At 47.8% G+C, this 19,979-nt stretch overlaps 1 protein-coding gene across 1 annotated transcript in view; it reads right to left on the bottom strand.

Annotated features, from left to right (window-relative positions):
* Window positions 1-3,952: 3,952 nt before the first annotated feature.
* The window catches only part of TAPBPL (TAP binding protein like), a 29,351-nt gene continuing 13,324 nt past the window's right edge, over window positions 3,953-19,979 (bottom strand). The window contains exons 4-6 of the mRNA XM_082266837.1: window positions 12,669-12,980; window positions 8,361-8,660; window positions 3,953-4,364 (exon numbers count right to left, since the gene is read on the bottom strand). Of these exons, the coding sequence (XP_082122963.1) occupies window positions 4,234-4,364; window positions 8,361-8,660; window positions 12,669-12,980 (743 nt within the window). The 3' untranslated portion in view covers window positions 3,953-4,233. The remainder of the gene's footprint in view (window positions 4,365-8,360; window positions 8,661-12,668; window positions 12,981-19,979) is intronic.

The raw sequence follows: 19,979 nt of genomic DNA, 5'->3' as shown, positions 1-19,979 counted from the left end.
ATTGATGAGGGGACAATATTGTGCCCCTGTACCTTTAGGGAGGATTGGACTGCCTCCAGACCCACCTGCCCCCTATCTATCCATTAGAATACATGTGCTCCCACTGTGGACACTCTCATAAATTTTACAGGAGTTAGGACTGTAGACTGGTTGGCAGACTGGTTGGTGAGTTGAGCTAGGGATCTCTTTGGTTTTGTCCTCCTTAGTCAACTGGTGTCAGGGAAGAATTCCAAGAAGACCTGGCAAATATGCCAATATCCAATATGGCCACACTAATTCGAATGGCACGCAATGGGGAATCTTCATATCGGCGCCCCGACGCACGTAAAGCATGCTAACTGCCAGCTTCCATTGGCCTATATAAAGACAGCAGTTCTTCTCATAAATTGCTGGATTATTGTAAGCCTTGCATCCTGTAATCCTTATGCTTCTTCTTTATCACACGTTAACGACCCGGCTTACCCCTGACCTGCTCTGGCTTATCTCCTGACTCTAGGCCTGGCTTGCTCCACGGCTCTGCTTCTGCCTTGCTCCTGATTGACATACTGTGTTTGACCCCGGCTTGATATTGGCCACGCCTCTGCTCCTGACTTACTTCCCCTGTTTGACCCCCGGTCTGGCTTCTGACCTTGCTTCCTGCCTTACCCATCCATCAAGATCCACCAGCACCTCCAGAGACACATCTGCTGTGAGTACTTCTCTGCTCTTGGGTGTCTTCCCATCCGGAATCATCAGGCAGCTTTACCTTCAGGCAACCCTTGCATCTTTGGACAAAGCACCCTCTGTCACCACCTTTAGGGGTACTCGGTACTCAGCCTCAAGAGAAGTCCTCTTATCAAGTCCGTCTCCAGTCAGGTTCGTGAAAACGAGGCTTGTCTTGTAATGTTGAAAACCCTTCGCCCCTCATCCAAACATCTTCCTCAGTACTGGTGAGTGTCAGGAACATAGTGCAGCATCAGGACAGGCTGTACATTTTTGGGATATGTTCCTGGCATTCATCAGAGCTGAAGAAGCTACGAGGCAGCTAAATGTCTTCAACACTACAGAGCAATTCCAGTTGAATGTGAAAAACTGCTACCAGCTACACCTACATATGCATAAGTATGGTAGACCCCTAACTGTGTCCTTACTCGTCGGGACATTACCATATAAAGGCTCGTGCGCAAAAACATTTGCCAATGCCAGTGTCCTCTAGCGTAACATTTCCTATGTTTTCCCGCACCTGGTGGTACATGCAGCCAATCATAGAAGAAAATGTCTGTATAAACATGTACTCCACTTTACATGCACATGCAAGTAAATGCCCATGCAAAAGAGCATGAGCATTTACATGAGTTGAAGTGCATAAGTGCCACCTGTGGCTCCCCGGGCTGGGAATATTACTTTAGAGCAGCCTTTCTCAGCCAGAGTTTTGTGCAACTCTAGGGTTCCTTCAGAGATTGCTAGGGGTTCCCCGAGCCTGGAAAAAAATTTAAGGGGTAACCTAGGGTTAAAAAGGTTGAGAAAGGATACTTTTGAGCAGGGGTCTCCAAACTTTTGAAACAAAAGGCCAGTTTAATGGTCTTCAAACTTTAGGAGGGCCAGAAAATGCCATAGGTTTGGGCATCAGTGAGAATAGAAAAAAATTACACTGTTGGTGCCAGGGAGAGGAATAGTCTCCCATTATTGGTGTCAGTGGGAGGAATAGTGCCCCATCATTGGTATCAGTGAGAGGAATAGTGCCCCAATTATTGGTGTCAGTGGGAGGGATAGTGCCCCATCATTGGTGTCAGTGGGAGGAATAGTGCCCCAATTATTGGTGTCAGTGGGAGGGATAGTGCCCCATCATTGGTATCAGTGAGAGGAATAGTGCCCCATCATTGGTATCAATGAGAGGAATAGTCTCCCATTATTGGTGTCAGTGGAAGGAATAGTGCCCCATTATTGGTATCAGTGGGAGGAATAGTGCCCCATCATTGGTGTCAGTGGGAGGAATAGTGCCCCATCATTGGTATCAGTGAGAGGAATAGTGCCCCATCATTGGTATCAGTGGTAGGAATAGTGCCCCATCATTGGTGTCAGTGGGAGGAATAGTGCCCCAATTATTGGTGTCAGTGGGAGGGATAGTGCCCCATCATTGGTATCAGTGGGAGGAATAGTGCCCCATCATTGGCATCAGTGAGAGGAATAGTCCCCCATCATTGGTGTCAGTGGGAGGAATAGTGCCCGAATTATTGGTGTCAGTGGGAGGAATAGTGCCCGAATTATTGGTGTCAGTGGGAGGGATAGTGCCCCATTATTGGTATCAGTGGGAGGAATAGTGCCCCATCATTGGTATCAATGAGAGGAATAGTCTCCTATTACTGGTATCAGTGGGAGGAATAGTGCCCCATTATTGGTATCAGTGGGAGGAATAGTGTCCCATCATTGGTGTCAGTGGGAGAAATAGTGCTCCATCATGGGTGTCAGTCGGAGAATTAGTTCCTCATTGCTGATATCAGTGGGAAGAATAGTACCCCATTGTTGGTGTCAGTGGGAGGAATAGTGCCCCACCTTTGGAGTTAATGGAAGAATTAGTGCCCCAAGGGCCTGATAAAGGCAAGAAAAGGGCCACGTGTGGCCCACGTGTCATGGTTTGGAGACCCCTGCTTTAGAGAATATGTAAACATCCATGTGCATGAGCCCTAAGAAGGAGTCACCAATCCATGGCTTTCTGTAAAGGCACTACTGTATATAACTATATATAGGCACTAGGCAAACTGGGACCTGGAAGAAATGAATGGAGAAAGTAAGCATTCAATAAATGTAAAAAGTACCCAAAATTTAATGTGAATCCATGCAAGGCAATGCATGGATGAAGCAAGGATGAAGGTCTTGCACTCCACCGAAGACTCCCACAGATGCATATACATAACTTCGTTTTTGCTCCCCTGCAGCTTATTTTAGTTGCTAGGAGTAAAAACAAAGGCTCGTATAAGCAGTGAGTTGCTGGAGACATCATTTTAAACTGTGAAAGGGATTTCCAGTATGATTGGCCCAGTGCTTCGGGTTGGATTGGCCCGGTGCTTCGGGTTGGATTGGCCCAGTGCTTCTAGTTGGATTGGCCCAGTGCTTCAAGTTGGATTGGCCCAGTGCTTCGAGTTGGATTGGCCCAGTGCTTCTAGTTCGATTGGCCCAGTGCTTCGAGTTGGATTAGCCCGGTGCTTCGGGTTTGATTGGCCCAGTGCTTCTAGTTGGATTGGCCCAGTGCTTCTAGTTGGATTGGCCCAGTGCTTCGAGTTGGATTGGCCCAGTGCTTCGAGTTGGATTGGCCCAGTGCTTCTAGTTGGATTGGCCCAGTGCTTCTAGTTGGATTGGCCCAGTGCTTCTAGTTGGATTGGCCCAGTGCTTCGAGTTGGATTAGCCCGGTGCTTCGGGTTTGATTGGCCCAGTGCTTCTAGTTGGATTGGCCCAGTGCTTCGAGTTGGATTGGCCCAGTGCTTCGAGTTGGATTGGCCCAGTGCTTCCAGTTGGATTGGCCCAGTGCTTCTAGTTGGATTGGCCCAGTGCTTCGAGTTGGATTAGCCCGGTGCTTCGGGTTTGATTGGCCCAGTGCTTCTAGTTGGATTGGCCCAGTGCTTCGAGTTGGATTGGCCCAGTGCTTCGAGTTGGATTGGCCCAGTGCTTCTAGTTGGATTGGCCCAGTGCTTCTAGTTGGATTGGCCCGGTGCTTCGAGTTGGATTGGCCCGGTGCTTCGAGTTGGATTGGCCCGGTGCTTTGAGTTGGATTGGCCCGGTGCTTTGAGTTGGATTGGCCCGGTGCTTCAAGTTTTTTTCACCTTCCCCTGGATCAACTGCGGGTATAGGATTCTGTATATGGGATTGTATGGTTGGGATTTCTTTACTGTTTTTTGTTTTTTATTGGTTGAGCCAGATGGACTTGTGTCTTTTTTCAACCTGACTAACTATGTAAAGGACTATGTAGAACAGTTGATTGGCCCGATGCTTCAAGTTGATTAGCTCAGTACTGTCACATGGAACCAATCACATTCTCATATTGCTAGACCAGTAAAGAAAGCACTTGGTCTTAAAATGATCGCCTTTTACCAACGTCCTCATATTGGGTTCGTACAACACCTTTAAAAAAATACATAAATTTAAAAGATCATCTACATCCTCCAGTGCAAAACCGATTGTGTGTCTGACTTCTAATTGTTACCAGTAGAAAATTCCTGTAAACTCTGTGCGGTCCTTCTGTTCAGCACAGGACAAAATTTAAGATAATTTTTTTTCTTTCTCCACCCCGTGAGGAACTGTCCGTGCAAACATGTAGATGGCCTTGAGCATTAAGGCCAATAAGATGAGTGACGAAGCAAAGCAGATGATCTGGAATAGCAGCCCAGGTTCTGTGGAAAGGGAGAAAAAAATACGACAATTAATCTATGAAACAAAAATATTTTTTATTGTACTTTTTTTTTTTTAAAAAGAATACAGGCATTTTAGGAAGCGAAGGTCAACAATGGCAGCCTTTATGCTTCTTCAGTACAGGTTTCCTTTAAAGTGTCCCTCCCTACCCATGCTGCCTAACACTGCCCCAATCAATAGGAATGGTCCGCTAAAGTCCACTAGAAAAACCAACACTTGAGTCTCGATCTCCAGTACCCCCACTGCAAATGGTGGTTCTTACAAGGGCTGTCGATAGAAGGGTAAAGGCAACACATCCGGACCTTGGTCCCCATCAGGACAGAAGGGAAGCTAAGTTCAGCTTGGAAGAAGGATGAGTTTGCATATTGTGATATGGGGGTTGGTCCGCGATGTCCACTGGAAAAAACAACACTTGAGTGTTGATCTCCAATACCCCTGCTGCACATAGTGGCTCTTCCCAGGGCTGTCAATAGAAGGGTTAAGTCAATACATCCATACTGGACCTTGGCCCCATCAGGACAGCAGGGAAGCTACGTTCAGCTTGGAAGAAGGATGAGTTTGCATGTTGTGATATGGGGGTTGGTCCCCTAAAGTCCACTGGAATAAACAACACTTGAGTGTTGATTTCCAGTACCCCTGCTGAACATAGTGGTTCTTCCCAGGGCTATTGATAGAGGGGTAAAGTCAATACATCCATGCTGGACCTTGGCTTCATCAGGACAGCAGGGAAGCTGGGTTCGGCTTGGAAGAAGGATGAGTTTGCATGTTGTGATATTGGGGTTGGTCCCCGATGTCCACTGGAAAAAAACAACACTTGAGTGTTGATCTCCAATACCCCTGCTGCACCTAGTGGTTCTTCCCAGGGCCGTCGATAGAAGGGTTAAGTCAATACATCCATACTGGACCTTGACCTCTTTAGGACAGCAGGGGAGCTGGGTTCAGCTTGAAGGAAGGAAGAGTTTACATGTTGTGGTGATATGGGGATGCATTTTTTAAATGAAGCCCATGCCTGTCCCAACTGTGTTTGAAGGGCACGGCAGCCCACTTTTATTAAACAAAATTAAAGTCTTTACAAGGTTGCCCAAGCAGGGGTTTCAGCTTCACAAAGCAACAACAAGTAATAAAAAATACTAGTCCATCTGGCTACACTTCAGCAGCTCCACTATTGGCCTTGACCATAGGTTTTTCAGGCTCACTCAGTCAGCACTTCGCTGTACGGGCCCACTTCTGGCCTCCAAATAGGGTTCTCCCGCATCTCCCACTTCTCAGAAACACAGGACACCCCCCAGTCCTATCTGTGGACTCGCTAGTGACCTCAGCTTTCTTGGCCTCACTAGACCCGTGTAGCTGTCCTGACTTTTCCAGTCCTATGGGCAAGAAGTTCCCCAAGCATAGGGTCTTGTCTTCCTAGAAGGTCACCCCTCCTGGCTGGAGCACACCGCTATCTTTACACAGAGATACTCTCTCCAAATGGCAGCAACTTCCATGAGTTCTCACCTAACCTGGTTTATAACGACTGTGTGTGTGTGCACCTGGACGCACACAACCTGTAGAACCCTAGAAAAACCTGGACACGGGATTGAAGGTTCCATCCTATCCAAGACTTTTTGGAATCTTTAAACTCCAGGACTATCAAACTTAAAAAGCCCTGGGGAAAGTGGGGTCCCCCAGGGTTGGAAAGTGGGGTCCCCCAGGGTTCTGTCCTGGGACCAATCCTGTTTAATTTATTCATAAATGATCTAGAGGAGGGGATATCTAGTACAATCTCAGTATTTGCGGATGATACTAAACTAAGCATGCCAACATCTTCTATGCAGGATGTGGAAACCTTACAAGCGGACCTGAACAAAATAATGGGGTGGGCAACTACATGGCAGATGAGGTTTAATGTGGAAAAATGTAAAGTAATGCACTTGGGCGTCAGAAATACGAAAGCAAGCTACTCACTAGGGGGGAAACCTCTGGGTGAGTCTAGGATGGAAAAGGACTTGGGGGTACTGGTGGACAACAGGCTTGGCAGTGGCATGCAATGCCAAGCCGCTGCAAGCAAAGCCAACAGAATACTGGGATGTATAAAAAAGGGGATTCACTCCAGAAATAAAGAGATTATTCTCCCGCTCTACAAGACTCTGGTCCGGCCACAGCTGGAGTATGCTGTCCAGTTCTGGGCACCGGTCCTCAGGAAGGATGTGCTGGAACTGGAGAAAGTCCAGAGAAGGGGAACAAAAATAATTAGGGGAATGGAGGACATCAGCTATGAGGAAAGACTACAAGCACTGAACCTATTCTCTCTGGAGAAGAGACGATTGAGGGGGGATATGATATCAATGTACAAATATTGTACTGGCAACCCTAGCATAAGGAACACATTTTTTAGAGAAAGGGAATACAATAAGACACGTGGCCACTCACTAAAACTAGAGGAAAATGGTTTATCCTTAAAATACGTAAGGGGTTCTTCACTGTCAGAGCAGTAAGGATGTGGAATTCTCTTCCACAAGCAGTCGTATCTGCAGGGAGCATCGATAGTTTCAAAAGACTATTAGATGGGCACCTTAAAGACCACAACATACAGGGGTATACAATGTATAACATACAGGGGTATACAATGTACAACATACAGGGGTATACAATGTACAACATACAGGGGGTATACAATGTACAACATACAGGGGGTATACAATGTACAACATACAGGGGGTATACAATGTACAACATACAGGGGGTATACAATGTACAACATACAGGGGTATACAATGTACAACATACAGGGGTATACAATGTATAACATACAGGGGTATACAATGTACAACATACAGGGGGTATACAATGTACAACATACAGGGGGTATACAATGTACAACATACAGGGGGTATACAATGTACAACATACAGGGGGTATACAATGTACAACATACAGGGGGTATACAATGTACAACATACAGGGGTATACAATGTACAACATACAGGGGTATACAATGTACAACATACAGGAGTATACAATGTACGGTTAACTGCAAACACACACACATCATAGGTTGAACTGGAAGGACTGATGTCTTTTTTCAACCTCACAAACTATGTAACTATGTAACTTAAAACACAGTTTTCTCTGCTCACAAAACACTTACTGAAGCGTCTCAGACTGCAAATATGAGAATCCTGTGTCATTTTTCTAACCATGAACTAAATTGACATAGTTGCAGGGCCTTGCAATGTAACAATGTTGATAAGGTCTTGGAGTGGCAGTTGCCACCCTACTGATGATGGGTAAGGAGGAGCTGGATCAGGAACACCAAGGACTCCTGTGAGCTGACCGAGAAGGGACATCTGATGAGGGGTTCACACCCCTGCATATCCCCTCTCTGAAATAGAATGTTGCTGGTAACTCTTTTCCTGCTGTGTTATGTGCAGATAGGTGAGCTGATCCCCGTGACTGCATAGCATCAGTGGTGCCTGTCAGGTAAACCTTATGGGGCTTCAGGGTGGCCCTGGTCCTGTCAGTTCCTATGTCAATACTCTGTTCTTTAGTAATTTAGAAGTCGGCAGGAGAAACCATTGAGCATAGATAGTTCAGGATACTGGAAATGGACACTCCGAGAAGGTTGGGTTTCCCAGCAAACCTCGGATTACCATACTTCTTGAATTGATCAATATTTGGTTACAAGGGTATCAGAAAAGGTAAGTGTTTATGGCAGGGTATTTGGGCAATTTTAAAATTCATGACAAAGTCATTTTTAAGAAACCTGTCAACAGACCATTCAACACAATCTTCCTGTAAGATTATATGTGCATTTAACGTGTTTGTATGTTATTTCCACATAAAAGGCTCTCTTTTTTATACATCTAAAAGCCCTGAGACTGCTGGTGGGTGCAAGGTGAAATGGTGCATGACATCCTTGCCAAAACAGATTTATCATATCACCTATACCCATCCTAACAGACAGAAAATTTGGGGAAAAAACACGACAATGATACCTGGTGGGGAGACGGTGATCTCAACCTGGATGGGTTCTTCGCTGGACACGTGTGACACAACACAATTGTATTTATCAGGAGGAGCTCCGGGCAGAGGGATGGACACCTGGAGCTGGTTGCTTAGACTGTATGTCCCATCACTGTTCCTACGATGGCTGGAGGTGATAGGGGTAGCGTCTGTCATCGGTGCTCCGTTCAGCAGCCACTCCACTTCCACATCCAGAGGATAGTAGTGGTCAGTGCGGCAGGTCAGGGTTGGGACTGGATCTTCGATTAGAGAAAGAGTCACCTGAGGAGGTTCTAAGAAAAGAGAGACACAAGTGAGGTTCTTGTCTTTACAGAGGGACATATTTACCATGGGATCCCTACACAAGAACAATTTTTGGGCCTCTTCTACATTTGACTTCTGGCCATGTAAAACAGATAGTGCTAAATAGGAGTAAGTTGTGTACACAGGGCAGCCATCAGGGGGGGACAGCCCATACACATGTTGGGGGCCCGGGCATTCCGAGGGGCCCGGCCGCCCAGACCCCAACCAATGAGACCGAGTTTTTACTGCTGTAGTAACTAGCAATTCTTAAAGCAGGGCGGCTGCAGAGTAAGCCGATGCAGCTGAAGGGATGTCTCTTTGCTGAAAATATGAGGTCGTCTCTTTACTAGATTGGGATGTCTTTTTGCTGAATACTGTATATGGGGATGTCTCTTTGCTGGCTTGGATTAATTTTCATATATTAAGTTGTAAGAGTGTTAAAATAGAAGTGGGTGCATTGAAGGACTCAGTGGGATGGCCAGTGGGCGAATTCGGTGAGATGGCCAAAGGGCGGGCCCTGCGGATTGTTGGTGGTCATAAATCTGTGTAAGGGGCCCCAAAATTTCTGATGGCTGCCCTGTGTGTACATGGCACTTACGGCACTTTTCCACTGCAAGTACCGACTCGGCTCTACTCGGCCCTGCTTGGCCCAGTTTGGTTTTCCACTACATGGTACCACATGGTACGGTGTTGGAACGGTTCAGTACGGTTTGGTATGGTTTGCATTTCCACTAAAGTAGTATTAAAGTAAGTGGGTGGGATAACAACGATTCTCTGACCAATCAGTGGCTATTAGTGACAAACAGTCAAGGCTGCATGCAAAGGATTGTGGGATATGGTACCGGTACGGCCCTGTTGGAACCACAACTGAGGTGGTACTGTTTAAGCGAGCCGTACCGTTCGGTTCCATGTAGTGTAAAAGCGCCGCCGTACCGTACCGAACCGTTCCAACACCGTACCATGCGGTACCAGCAGAAAAAGCACAAAAGCAAGCCGAACCATTCGGTTCCATGCAGTGGAAAAGCGCCATGGATTCCCAGTACCCATCTAGTGCAAATGGGCCCCTAGGTCCCACAAGATTCTTTTGTCTAGCTGGACAGTCTCTACACCCATGGTATGTCTGCCCCTGGTCCCTCCTTCCCCATCAGGACCACATGTCTATACACTTTAATCTAAACACAATTCTTTTACTTATTACAGGTATTTATAAAGCATCAATAATTTACCCATCACTTTACATATTGTACATTACCATCAGTCTGTACCCTCAAGGAGCTTACAATCTAAGCTCCCTTATTCAGCTAATTAACCTACCAGCATGTATATGGAGTGTGGGAGGAAACTGGACAACTCAGAGGAAACCCCGCAAGCCATGGGAGAAGATGCGAGCTCTATGCATGTAGTGCCATGGTTGAGATTCAAACCGATGACCCCAGTGCTGCAAGGCAGAATTGCCAACCGCTAAGCTATTGTGCTTCTAATTTCTGGAAAATAAATATTTATCTATACTTTTTCCAGATCATTCTAATAATAAATTGTTGTGCAATAATGTATTCAGAAAGATTCTTCTTCTTCCCTAAACATTGCACTTGGTCAGAGATATTTTCAAAAGTTTAGTGCACCAAAATGTTAGGATGACTGTGAAAAGCCGAGTCTGCCCCTGACTTCCCTTGTGTCTTGTGAGTCACATACGTCCTGACTCTGTTTCTGTCCATCTCGGAGTTTGTGTTCCCAATGCCTCTCATGGGGCCCCCTATTGGCCCCGGGCCCTCGAGCAGTGCCCGAGTGCCCTAATGGTCAGTCCGCCCCTGGCTCCCATCCACCTCTGTGTCTTCCAGCTCTTCCATTCTTCATAATATGACATTAATTAAAAATCGGGCTGGGCAGTATAATAGCAAATTTGTGTGTAGTTTTTATAAAAATTGGCATTTTTGGGGTAACACAAACCACAGAATATTATATTTTTTGGGGGGTGGTTTAGATACAATTTATTCTTTTATTAACTCCTAAATTTAACCCTTAACCATACCCCTAAAGATAACCTTAACCGAGTCCTTTACACCAAACTGGCAACCTTGTAGTAACCTTTAACCCTAAAGTGAGCCATACTGCTATCTGTAACATTATAGAGATAAATTTTAACCCCACCGGTAAGTCAACTGGCGTCTAGTCCAAGTGTCCCTGTGTGGTAGAGACATTAGACTCATCGGGCAGGGATTAATGTAATCTCTTTTATATACTCTATAAAGAGATCTATTTATTATATGGTGGCTCAACATAAATCATAAATAAAACATTGTTATTAGGAGAATGGGACAAATAATCATTGATCGTTCATGGAGCACAAGTGAGCCTGGACCAATCTTTCTTGGCACAAGGGTTTCCACCCATGTCTCAAAATATCTGCACTATATTACCAAAAGTATTGGTGGAGTCAAGGTGGAGTTAGGATAGCTTTGCAGCTTTAAATGACTTCCAAGTTTATGGATACTCCTTTGAACCACCTTGGACCTATTATTCTGCCAAAACAAGGATCCTCATTGGCTGGAAACATGACCTTAGATACTGTGGAGTGTAAAGAAGTCACCCAGTTGGAGCCATTATGATTGGAGACCCAGCATTATGGACCCAGGCACTGTTCTATCATGGCACCCCTCACATGCACACAGGGCCGTGGATAAGGGGGCACCACTGGTCTTTCTGTATGGGACCCAGGCAGCAGAGTGAATCGGATGTGGGCAGGGAGGGTGATCAGCGCAGCGAAGGAGGCCGGGGGCAATTACTAGAACCGATCTCCTATGTGGTTCTCTTTGCAGCAGTTAAAAGCTGGCTTCTTCTCCTCTCCCTTCCAGCTGCTGCAGAGAGAACCATACAGGCGATCGGTTCCAGTAGTTGCCCCTGGCACACTGATCACCCATTGTCAGGACCTGGACTTACACCTGAGACCTCTGCTGTGTCTGGCAATGTCTCTGCTTGCTGAGCCGCCGGAATGCTGGACCATTCCCTGGACAATTTCTGGAATGATCCTGCCGTGAATCTTAGTTGCCTTGAACCTTGAACTCTTTGCTCCTCCCATGAACTTCCTGATCTAAGCCATGTCTCTGCACTTCCTGGTTGCCAGAATATTGTGCCTTCTCCAGCCAATATCTCGCTTTTGTCTCTCCTGCTGTCGTCCGTATCTTCGCTGCCATTCGTTATTGACATTTGGCTTGCTCCTCAACTACGCTTCTGCTTAATCCCAACCTGCAAACATTTGTTACTGACCTTTGGCTTGTTCCTTGACTACGCTTCTGCTTAATCCCAACCTGCAAACATTTGTTACTGACCTTTGGCTTGTTCCTCGACTACGCTTCTGCTTAATCCCAACCTGCAACTATTCGTTACCGACCTTTTGGCTTGTTCCTTGACTACGCTTCTGCTTGATCCCTACCTGCTATATCTGCTACTGGACCCCGGCTTGCTCACCTCCTGGTGGGGTGATACTGAGGACTGCAACCTGGTGCTAACAGGCAGCAAAATCCATCTCCACCATCAGGAGCTCTGATGAACACCGGTTAGTACTTAGATTCCCCACCTAAGGTGAGCCTGCGTAATCTGCCAGAGTGACCTGCCTGTGTTGCTATCCTGCTGGCTCCTGTGTGAGCTTCCACCGTTATAGCAACTGGTCTTCAAGCCTGACCCCTGATTGTGACACCCATCCGGTGCACCATATATTTTCCCCTGCTGCCCAGGTCCTGCCACCCCCTACCTCGCAGTGCTGCCAGCTTCTCTCCTCTCCTTGTCGGAAGCTGTAAGCACACAATAAGATCCTTCAGGATCCTTCCTTTCCTGAATGACCACAATGAGTGATCAGTACCAATTACACACTGTTTTCATTCATAACTGAAGCATAGTAAACTGTGTTTATTTGGGGGAGGTGCCCTGTCAGGTAGGCTGTGTGGGGCCCCATGGTTTCTAACAGCAGCTCTGCATGCACCCCCCTAGCCTCCATGTGTTACCTTTGATCTGCAGCGTGAGGATTTGCTGTAGGCGGTGTGGTCCCAGGCTCACGGCACATATATAAGTGCCCTCAAAATGCACAGTAAGTGGGTTTATGGTCAGTGATATATCTTCCTTCCCTTCCTGAGCATTTTTTACAACAGAGACACTGGAATCTTCTTCTGGGTTTATTCTTTTCCCTTTGCCGTCCTTCTGCAGATGCCATTCCAAGTCCACGCCTTCCACGTCCCCCCATACTTCACAGGTCAGCTTGGCTTCCTTGGAGATGGAGGCCCTTTGCAGAGGTGGACCGGATGACACCAGGAGATCCCCTGAAGAGAAACATCACAAAATAAATAAAGAACTGGAGGAAGATGGAGGAGAGGAAAAAGAAAGAGGAATGCTATGGGACCGGCGGGGCAACTTGTAACCCTGTGTGCTCATTCACTGTGAGTCATTTCTAACGTGTCATTTACAATGTGTCAAGTGAGGTTTTTTTTTATTTATTTTTGCCAAATTTACAAGATAAATTTTTTTTTTCTTAACCCTTTCAATACCGGGCACTTTCACCACCTTCCTGCCCAGAACAATTTTCAGCTTTCAGCGCTGTCACAATTTGAATGACAATTGCGCTGTCATGCAACTCTGTACCCATATGACATTTTTATCATTTGTTTTTTACAAAATTAGAGCTTTTTTTTGGTGGTATTTATTCACCACTGGGGGGTTTAATTTTTTTGCTAAATAAATGACTAAAGATCGAAAATTTTGAAAAAAAAATGTTTTTCTTAGTTTCTGTTATAAAATTTTGAAAATAAGTAATTTTTCTTCTTCACTAATGTGCGCAGATGAGGCTGCACTGATGGGCACTGATGAGATGGTACTAATGAGGTGGCACTGATGAGAGGACACTGATGGGCATTGATAGGCAGCACTGATGAGCAGGCACTGATAGGCAGCACTAATAGGCAGCACTGATGGGCACTGATGGGCACTGATAGGCAGCACTGATGAGCAGGCACTGATAAGCAGCACTAACAGGCAGCATTGATGGGCACTGATAGGCAGCACTGATGAGCACCGATAGGCGGCACTGATAGGCAGCACTAAGATGCAGCACTGATGGGCACTGATAGGCAGCACTGATGAGCATTGATAGGTGGCACTGATGAGCAGATACTGATTGACCATTGATGGACATTGATAGCAGGCACTGATGAGCAGGCACTGATAGGCAGCACTGATGGGCACTGATAGCAGGCACTGATGAGGCTGCACTTATGAGCAGCACTGATGGGCACTGATAGGCGGTAATGATGAGCAGGAACTGATAGGCACTGATAGGCAGCACTAATGAGCAGGCACTGATGAGGCTGCACTGATGATCAGCACTGATGGGCACTGATAGACAGCAATGATGAGAAGCAATGATGATTTAATGTATGGTACATAATATATGCTTTTTTTATATGCAGTACTAATTTTTTTTTTTTTTTTTAGCAGTGCTATCACATTCATTCATTCTTTTATTTGTTTTTTCACTTTGGATTTATTCCTCCTGGTTGCACCGTATGTAATCAGAGACAGTGTCTGACGGTGTCTCTGTATCACATCGCACTTTAGTAAGCTATTTACCTTATTTGGCACAGCATTTTTATGGTATTTAATGATGAGCAGGCACTGATAGGCAGCACTGATGGGCACTGATGGTGCTGCACTGATATTCAGTGTAAATGGGCCCTGTCAGAATTGCTGGTTACCGGCTCTCCTCTCCTTATGCTGTGACAGCGCGTGGGGAAAGGAATGCTGATACCCAGCATGTGTTTTTACACGTGATCAGCTACAATTAGCCCTTTACCACAACCTGTGATCAGCTGTGTTAGAAGGACACAGAAATCACAGAGCATGCCGGATGCATGCCCCAGGAGCAGGGCCGGCATTAGGGGGGGGGCAAACTGGGCAACTGCCCAGGGCCCCGAGTGTCCAGGGGCCCCCAGCCGCCCCCTGTCAGCGGAGCGGAGGCAGCGTGACACTATGTGCCGGCGGGCGAGGGGCCCGAGGCCCCGTGGTTGAGGGGGGGGGGGGCCCCACAGCAGTCTGTCCCTGGAGGTGCCTACACACTCTTGCTTAGCTGAGGGGCGGGGCCACACGTTCCCGCCGCGGGGGGCAGCCAGAGTGCAGAGAGAGAAGAGAGCGGAAGACATCTCTCAGCCAGCCCAGCCTACAGCCACCCACAGGTTGTGACAGGTACGTGGAGATTTCTAGTCTGCTCTGCTGGCTGCTACTGTGCTTCTGTGAAGTTCGTGCAGAAGAATGGAGATTAAGAGTCTGCTGCTCTGCTACTGTGCTTATCTGTGTAAGTTCCGATTCCGAAGCACAGTAGCAAGGGGAGGGGGGTGTCAGTGTGCTACATTTATAGGCTTTGGAAGCAGCCCTTAATATGGTGGGAAACAAATTTTGTCAAAGCAATTCCAACCTCTCTCTCTCTCTGGAATTGCTTTTTTTTTTTTAGACTCTGTGACTTTTTTTAGACTCAGATTCTGTGGTGAATTGTGTTGTTTTGGGGGGTGGGGGTGTGGCACAAACCCCCTACCAATATGTGATTTTCCCACAAAATTCACCACTGCTGTGTCATTCCCCCCCCCCCCCCCCCCCCTTACCACCACTGACACCCCCACCAATATGTAATCTCACCAAATTCACCACTGCTGTGTCATACCCCACACATTTCACCACTGACACCCCCCCCACCCCAACATGTGATCTCCCCACCAAATTCACCAATCACCACCATTGTATCATACCCCCCCACACACAATTCACCGCTGATCTCCTCACCAAATTCACCACTGCTTTGTCATTCGGAGGGAATGACAAAGCAGTGGTGAATTTGGTGAGGAGATCAGCGGTGAATTGTGTGCGGGGGGGTATGATACAATGGTGGTGTAGCCCCCCCAAAACCACACAATTCACCACTGACACCCCCCACCCTAATATGTGATCCCCCACCAAATTCACCACTGCTGTGTCACCCCCCCCCTTACACCCCACAAAATGTGATCTCCCCCAAATTCAATACTGCTCTCATTCCCCAACACACAATTCACCACTGACACTCGGGGCTGACGATTCAGCACTGCCCCCCCCCCCACCAATATATGATCTCCCCCCAAATTCAACACAATACTGTGATCCCCCCCATCCCAATATGCGATCCCCTTCAGACCTGATCATTCACTACTACCTATCCCCCCCCCGTCCCGACGTCACCTTCCCACCCGCCGTCAGAGAAGAGGCAGTGGGCGGCGCGCATGGAGGAAGAATAGTCCAGTGTCCGGTCGAAGGACACCGGTCCGACCGAGTCGCGACGCCATGGAGGAGGATGAAGTCGACTCCCGAGCTGCATGGTCACCAGGGAGTCGGGACATGCTGGTCAGGTCACTGTGCATTGAATGGGAACATGCTGGTCAGGTCACTGTGCATTGATGGGGGGCATGCTATGCTGGTCAGATCACTGCGCATTGATGGGGGACATGCTATGCTGGTCACTGTGCATTGAATGGGAACATGCTGGTCACTGTGCATTGATGGGGGACATGCTGGACACTGTGCATTGATGGGGGACATGCTGGACACTGTGCATCGATGGGGGGCATGCTGGACACTGTGCATTGGTGGGGGACATGCTGGTCACTGTGCATTGGTGGGGGACATGCTGGTCACTGTGCATTGGTGGGGGACATGCTGGTCACTGTGCATCAATGGGGGGCATGCTGGACACTGTGCATTGATGGGGACATGCTGGACACTGTGCATCAATGGGGGGCATGCTGGACACTGTGCATTGAATGGGGGAATTCTGGACACTGCATTGGTGGGGGACATGCTGGTCACTGTGCATTGATGGGGGACATGCTGGTCACTGTGCATTGATGGGGGACATGCTGGTCACTGTGCATTGATGGGGGACATGCTGGACACTGTGCATTGGTGGGGGACATGCTGGTCACTGTGCATTGGTGGGGGACATGCTGGTCACTGTGCATTGGTGGGGGACATGCTGGTCACTGTGCATCAATGGGGGGCATGCTGGACACTGTGCATTGATGGGGACATGCTGGACACTGTGCATTGGTGGGGGACATGCTGGTCACTGTGCATTGGTGGGGGACATGCTGGTCACTGTGCATTGGTGGGGGACATGCTGGTCACTGTGCATCAATGGGGGGCATGCTGGACACTGTGCATTGATGGGGACATGCTGGACACTGTGCATCAATGGGGGGCATGCTGGACACTGTGCATTGAATGGGGGAATTCTGGACACTGCATTGGTGGGGGACATGCTGGTCACTGTGCATTGATGGGGGACATGCTGGTCACTGTGCATTGATGGGGGACATGCTGGTCACTGTGCATTGATGGGGGACTTGCTGGTCACTGTGCATTGATGGGGGACATGCTGGACACTGTGCATTGATGGGGGACATGCTGGACACTGTGCATTGATGGGGGACATGCTGGACACTGTGCATTGGTGGGGGACATGCTGGTCACTGTGCATTGGTGGGGGACATGTAGGTCACTATGCATTGATGGGGGACATGCTGGTCACTATGCATTGATGGGGGACATGCTGGTCACTGTGCATTGATGGGGGACATGCTGGTCACTGTGCATTGGTGGGGGGACATTCTGGTCACTGTGCATTGGTGGGGGGACATGCTGGTCACTGTGCATTGGTGGGGGACATGCTGGTCACTGTGCATTGAATGGGGGCATTCTGGACACTGTGCATTGGTGGGGGACATGCTGGTCACTGTGCATTGATGAGGGACATGCTGGTCACTGTGCATTGATGAGGGACATGCTGGTCACTGTGCATTGATGGGGACATGCTGGTCAGGTCACTGCATTGATGGGGGACATGCTGGTCACTGTGCATTGATGGGGGACTTGCTGGTCACTGTGCATTGATGGGGGACATGCTGGACGCTGTGCATTGATGGGGGACATGCTGGTCACTGTGCATTGATGGGGGACATGCTGGTCACTGTGCATTGATGGGGGACATGCTGGTCACTGTGAATTGATGGGGGACATGCTGGTCACTGTGCATTGAATGGGGACACGCTGGTCATTCTTGAACCAACCTAATGATTGTTTGTTAAGTCACGCAATTTTTTTACAGTGTAATCCGTCATTGGTGATAGTATTAGAGTTTTTATTCTATATTTGTTGCCCTGGGGCTTTCTATTTAGTGTAAATGAGTAGCGCTATGTGCAGAGCTGTGTATGTTCTTTATATGGCTCTGCTGCTCCTCACCCAGGCCTACTTATAATAGATCTGGGTGAGGAGCAGTAAACATAATAGAATATTATAATTAATGTGATTATAATGATTATGATTATAATTAATTTAATGTTATTTAATTAAAGCATATCTTTATGTAGTTGTATGTTTTATTTGGCTAAATTGATTAAATGCGCCTATATTTTTGGTAGAATATAAAAAAATTTGGGGCCCCACTTTTACGTTTGCCCAGGGCCACACTTTGTCTAAAACCGGCCCTGCCCAGGAGGGGGGGGGGGGGCGTGTGGGGGGCGTGGTTCTGGGAGGTTATCCATGGATGCCCCTCCTATAACTGGATGACCACGCTGTAGCCATCTTTTGGTTATAGCGCGGTCGGGAAGTGTTGAAAGTTTACCTTATTATAGGAAATATGTACGCTCCTCAATGCCATCTAGTGGCATTCACACCCTCGAACGACAGAGAACATAGCTTGAGAACATTTGATTTTGCCCCGTTTGCAGAGAACAAATTTACACGCAGTTACAAAGGAGAGCCAGCTACGTTTTTTTTTTTTTAATACGGGTTGAAGATATGGAAAATTCGAAAAGATACATTTTGATGATTCTGGAAGTGTAGACTGGTAATGTAGGTGCACATACAGTATGTTACGGTAGCTGCTACATATATGTGAGCCTCCACAAGTACCCCCCCCCCCCACCATAATGTAAAATGTGAGAAGCTCACAGTGTGCAGTGAAATCAAAGGAAGCCATTTAAGCCAAGAGAGGGGCCGGAACATCTGTGCAAGACGGGGATGCCGAAGATCAGATTCATATAAACTCACCTTATATTTTGCCTACGGTTCCCAGGGGAGATCCAGAAAACATGGCCTGTTCTCATGTTCTCACGTGGGCCCTTAACCTCTTGCCGACCGCGCTACAGCCGAAAGATAGCTACAGCACGGGTCTAAATTGAGGGGAGGGCGTTCATGTACATTCTCTTGTGCATGTGATGCCACTGCTGACCAGTGCCCATCAGTGCTGCCAATCAGTGCCCACCAGTGCCACCTATCAGTGCCCACCAGTGCCACCTATCTGTGCTCATTAGTGCTGCCAATTAGTGCTGCCAATTTTTCCTGCCCATCAGTGTCACGTAGCAGTGCCTATCAGTGCAGCCTCATCAGTGCCCACCAGTGGCATTTATCAGTGCCTATCAGTGCTGCCAATCAGTGCCCACCAGTTCCACCTATCAGTGCCCATTAGTGCTGCCAATTAGTGCTGCCCATCAGTGTCACCTACCAGTGCCTATCTGTGCAGCCTCATCAGAGCCCACCAGTGCTTCCTATTAGTGCCCACTAGTACCATCTATCAGTGCCCATTAGTGCAGCCAATTAGTGCTGCCCATCAGTGTCACCTACCAGTGCCTATCTGTGCAGCCTCATCAGTGCCCACCAGTGCCATCTATCAGTGCCCATTAGTGCTGCCAATTAGTGCTGCCCATCAGTGTCACCTACCAGTGCCTATCTGTGCAGCCTCATCAGTGCCCACCAGTGCTTCCTATTAGTGCCCACTAGTACCATCTATCAGTGCCCATTAGTGCAGCCAATTAGTGCTGCCCATCAGTGTCACCTACCAGTGCCTATCTGTGCAGCCTCATCAGTGCCCACCAGTGCCATCTATCAGTGCCCATTAGTGCAGCCAATTAGTGCTGCCCATCAGTGTCACCTACCAGTGCCTATCTGTGCAGCCTCATCAGTGCCCACCAGTGCCATCTATCAGTGCCCATTAGTGCAGCCAATTAGTGCTGCCCATCAGTGTCACCTACCAGTGCCTATCTGTGCAGCCTCATCAGTGCCATCTATCAGTGCCCATTAGTGCAGCCAATTAGTGCTGCCCATCAGTGTCACCTACCAGTGCCTATCTGTGCAGCCTCATCAGTGCCCACCAGTGCCATCTATCAGTGCCCATTAGTGCAGCCAATTAGTGCTGCCTATCTGTGCAGCCTCATCAGTGCCCACCAGTGCTGTCTATTAGTGCCCAC

The sequence above is a fragment of the Pelophylax lessonae genome (genome assembly GCF_965119305.1).
Source record: "Pelophylax lessonae genome assembly, chromosome: 9".
Taxonomy (NCBI): domain Eukaryota; kingdom Metazoa; phylum Chordata; class Amphibia; order Anura; family Ranidae; genus Pelophylax; species Pelophylax lessonae.
This window is presented reverse-complemented; position numbering and strand designations above follow the sequence as displayed.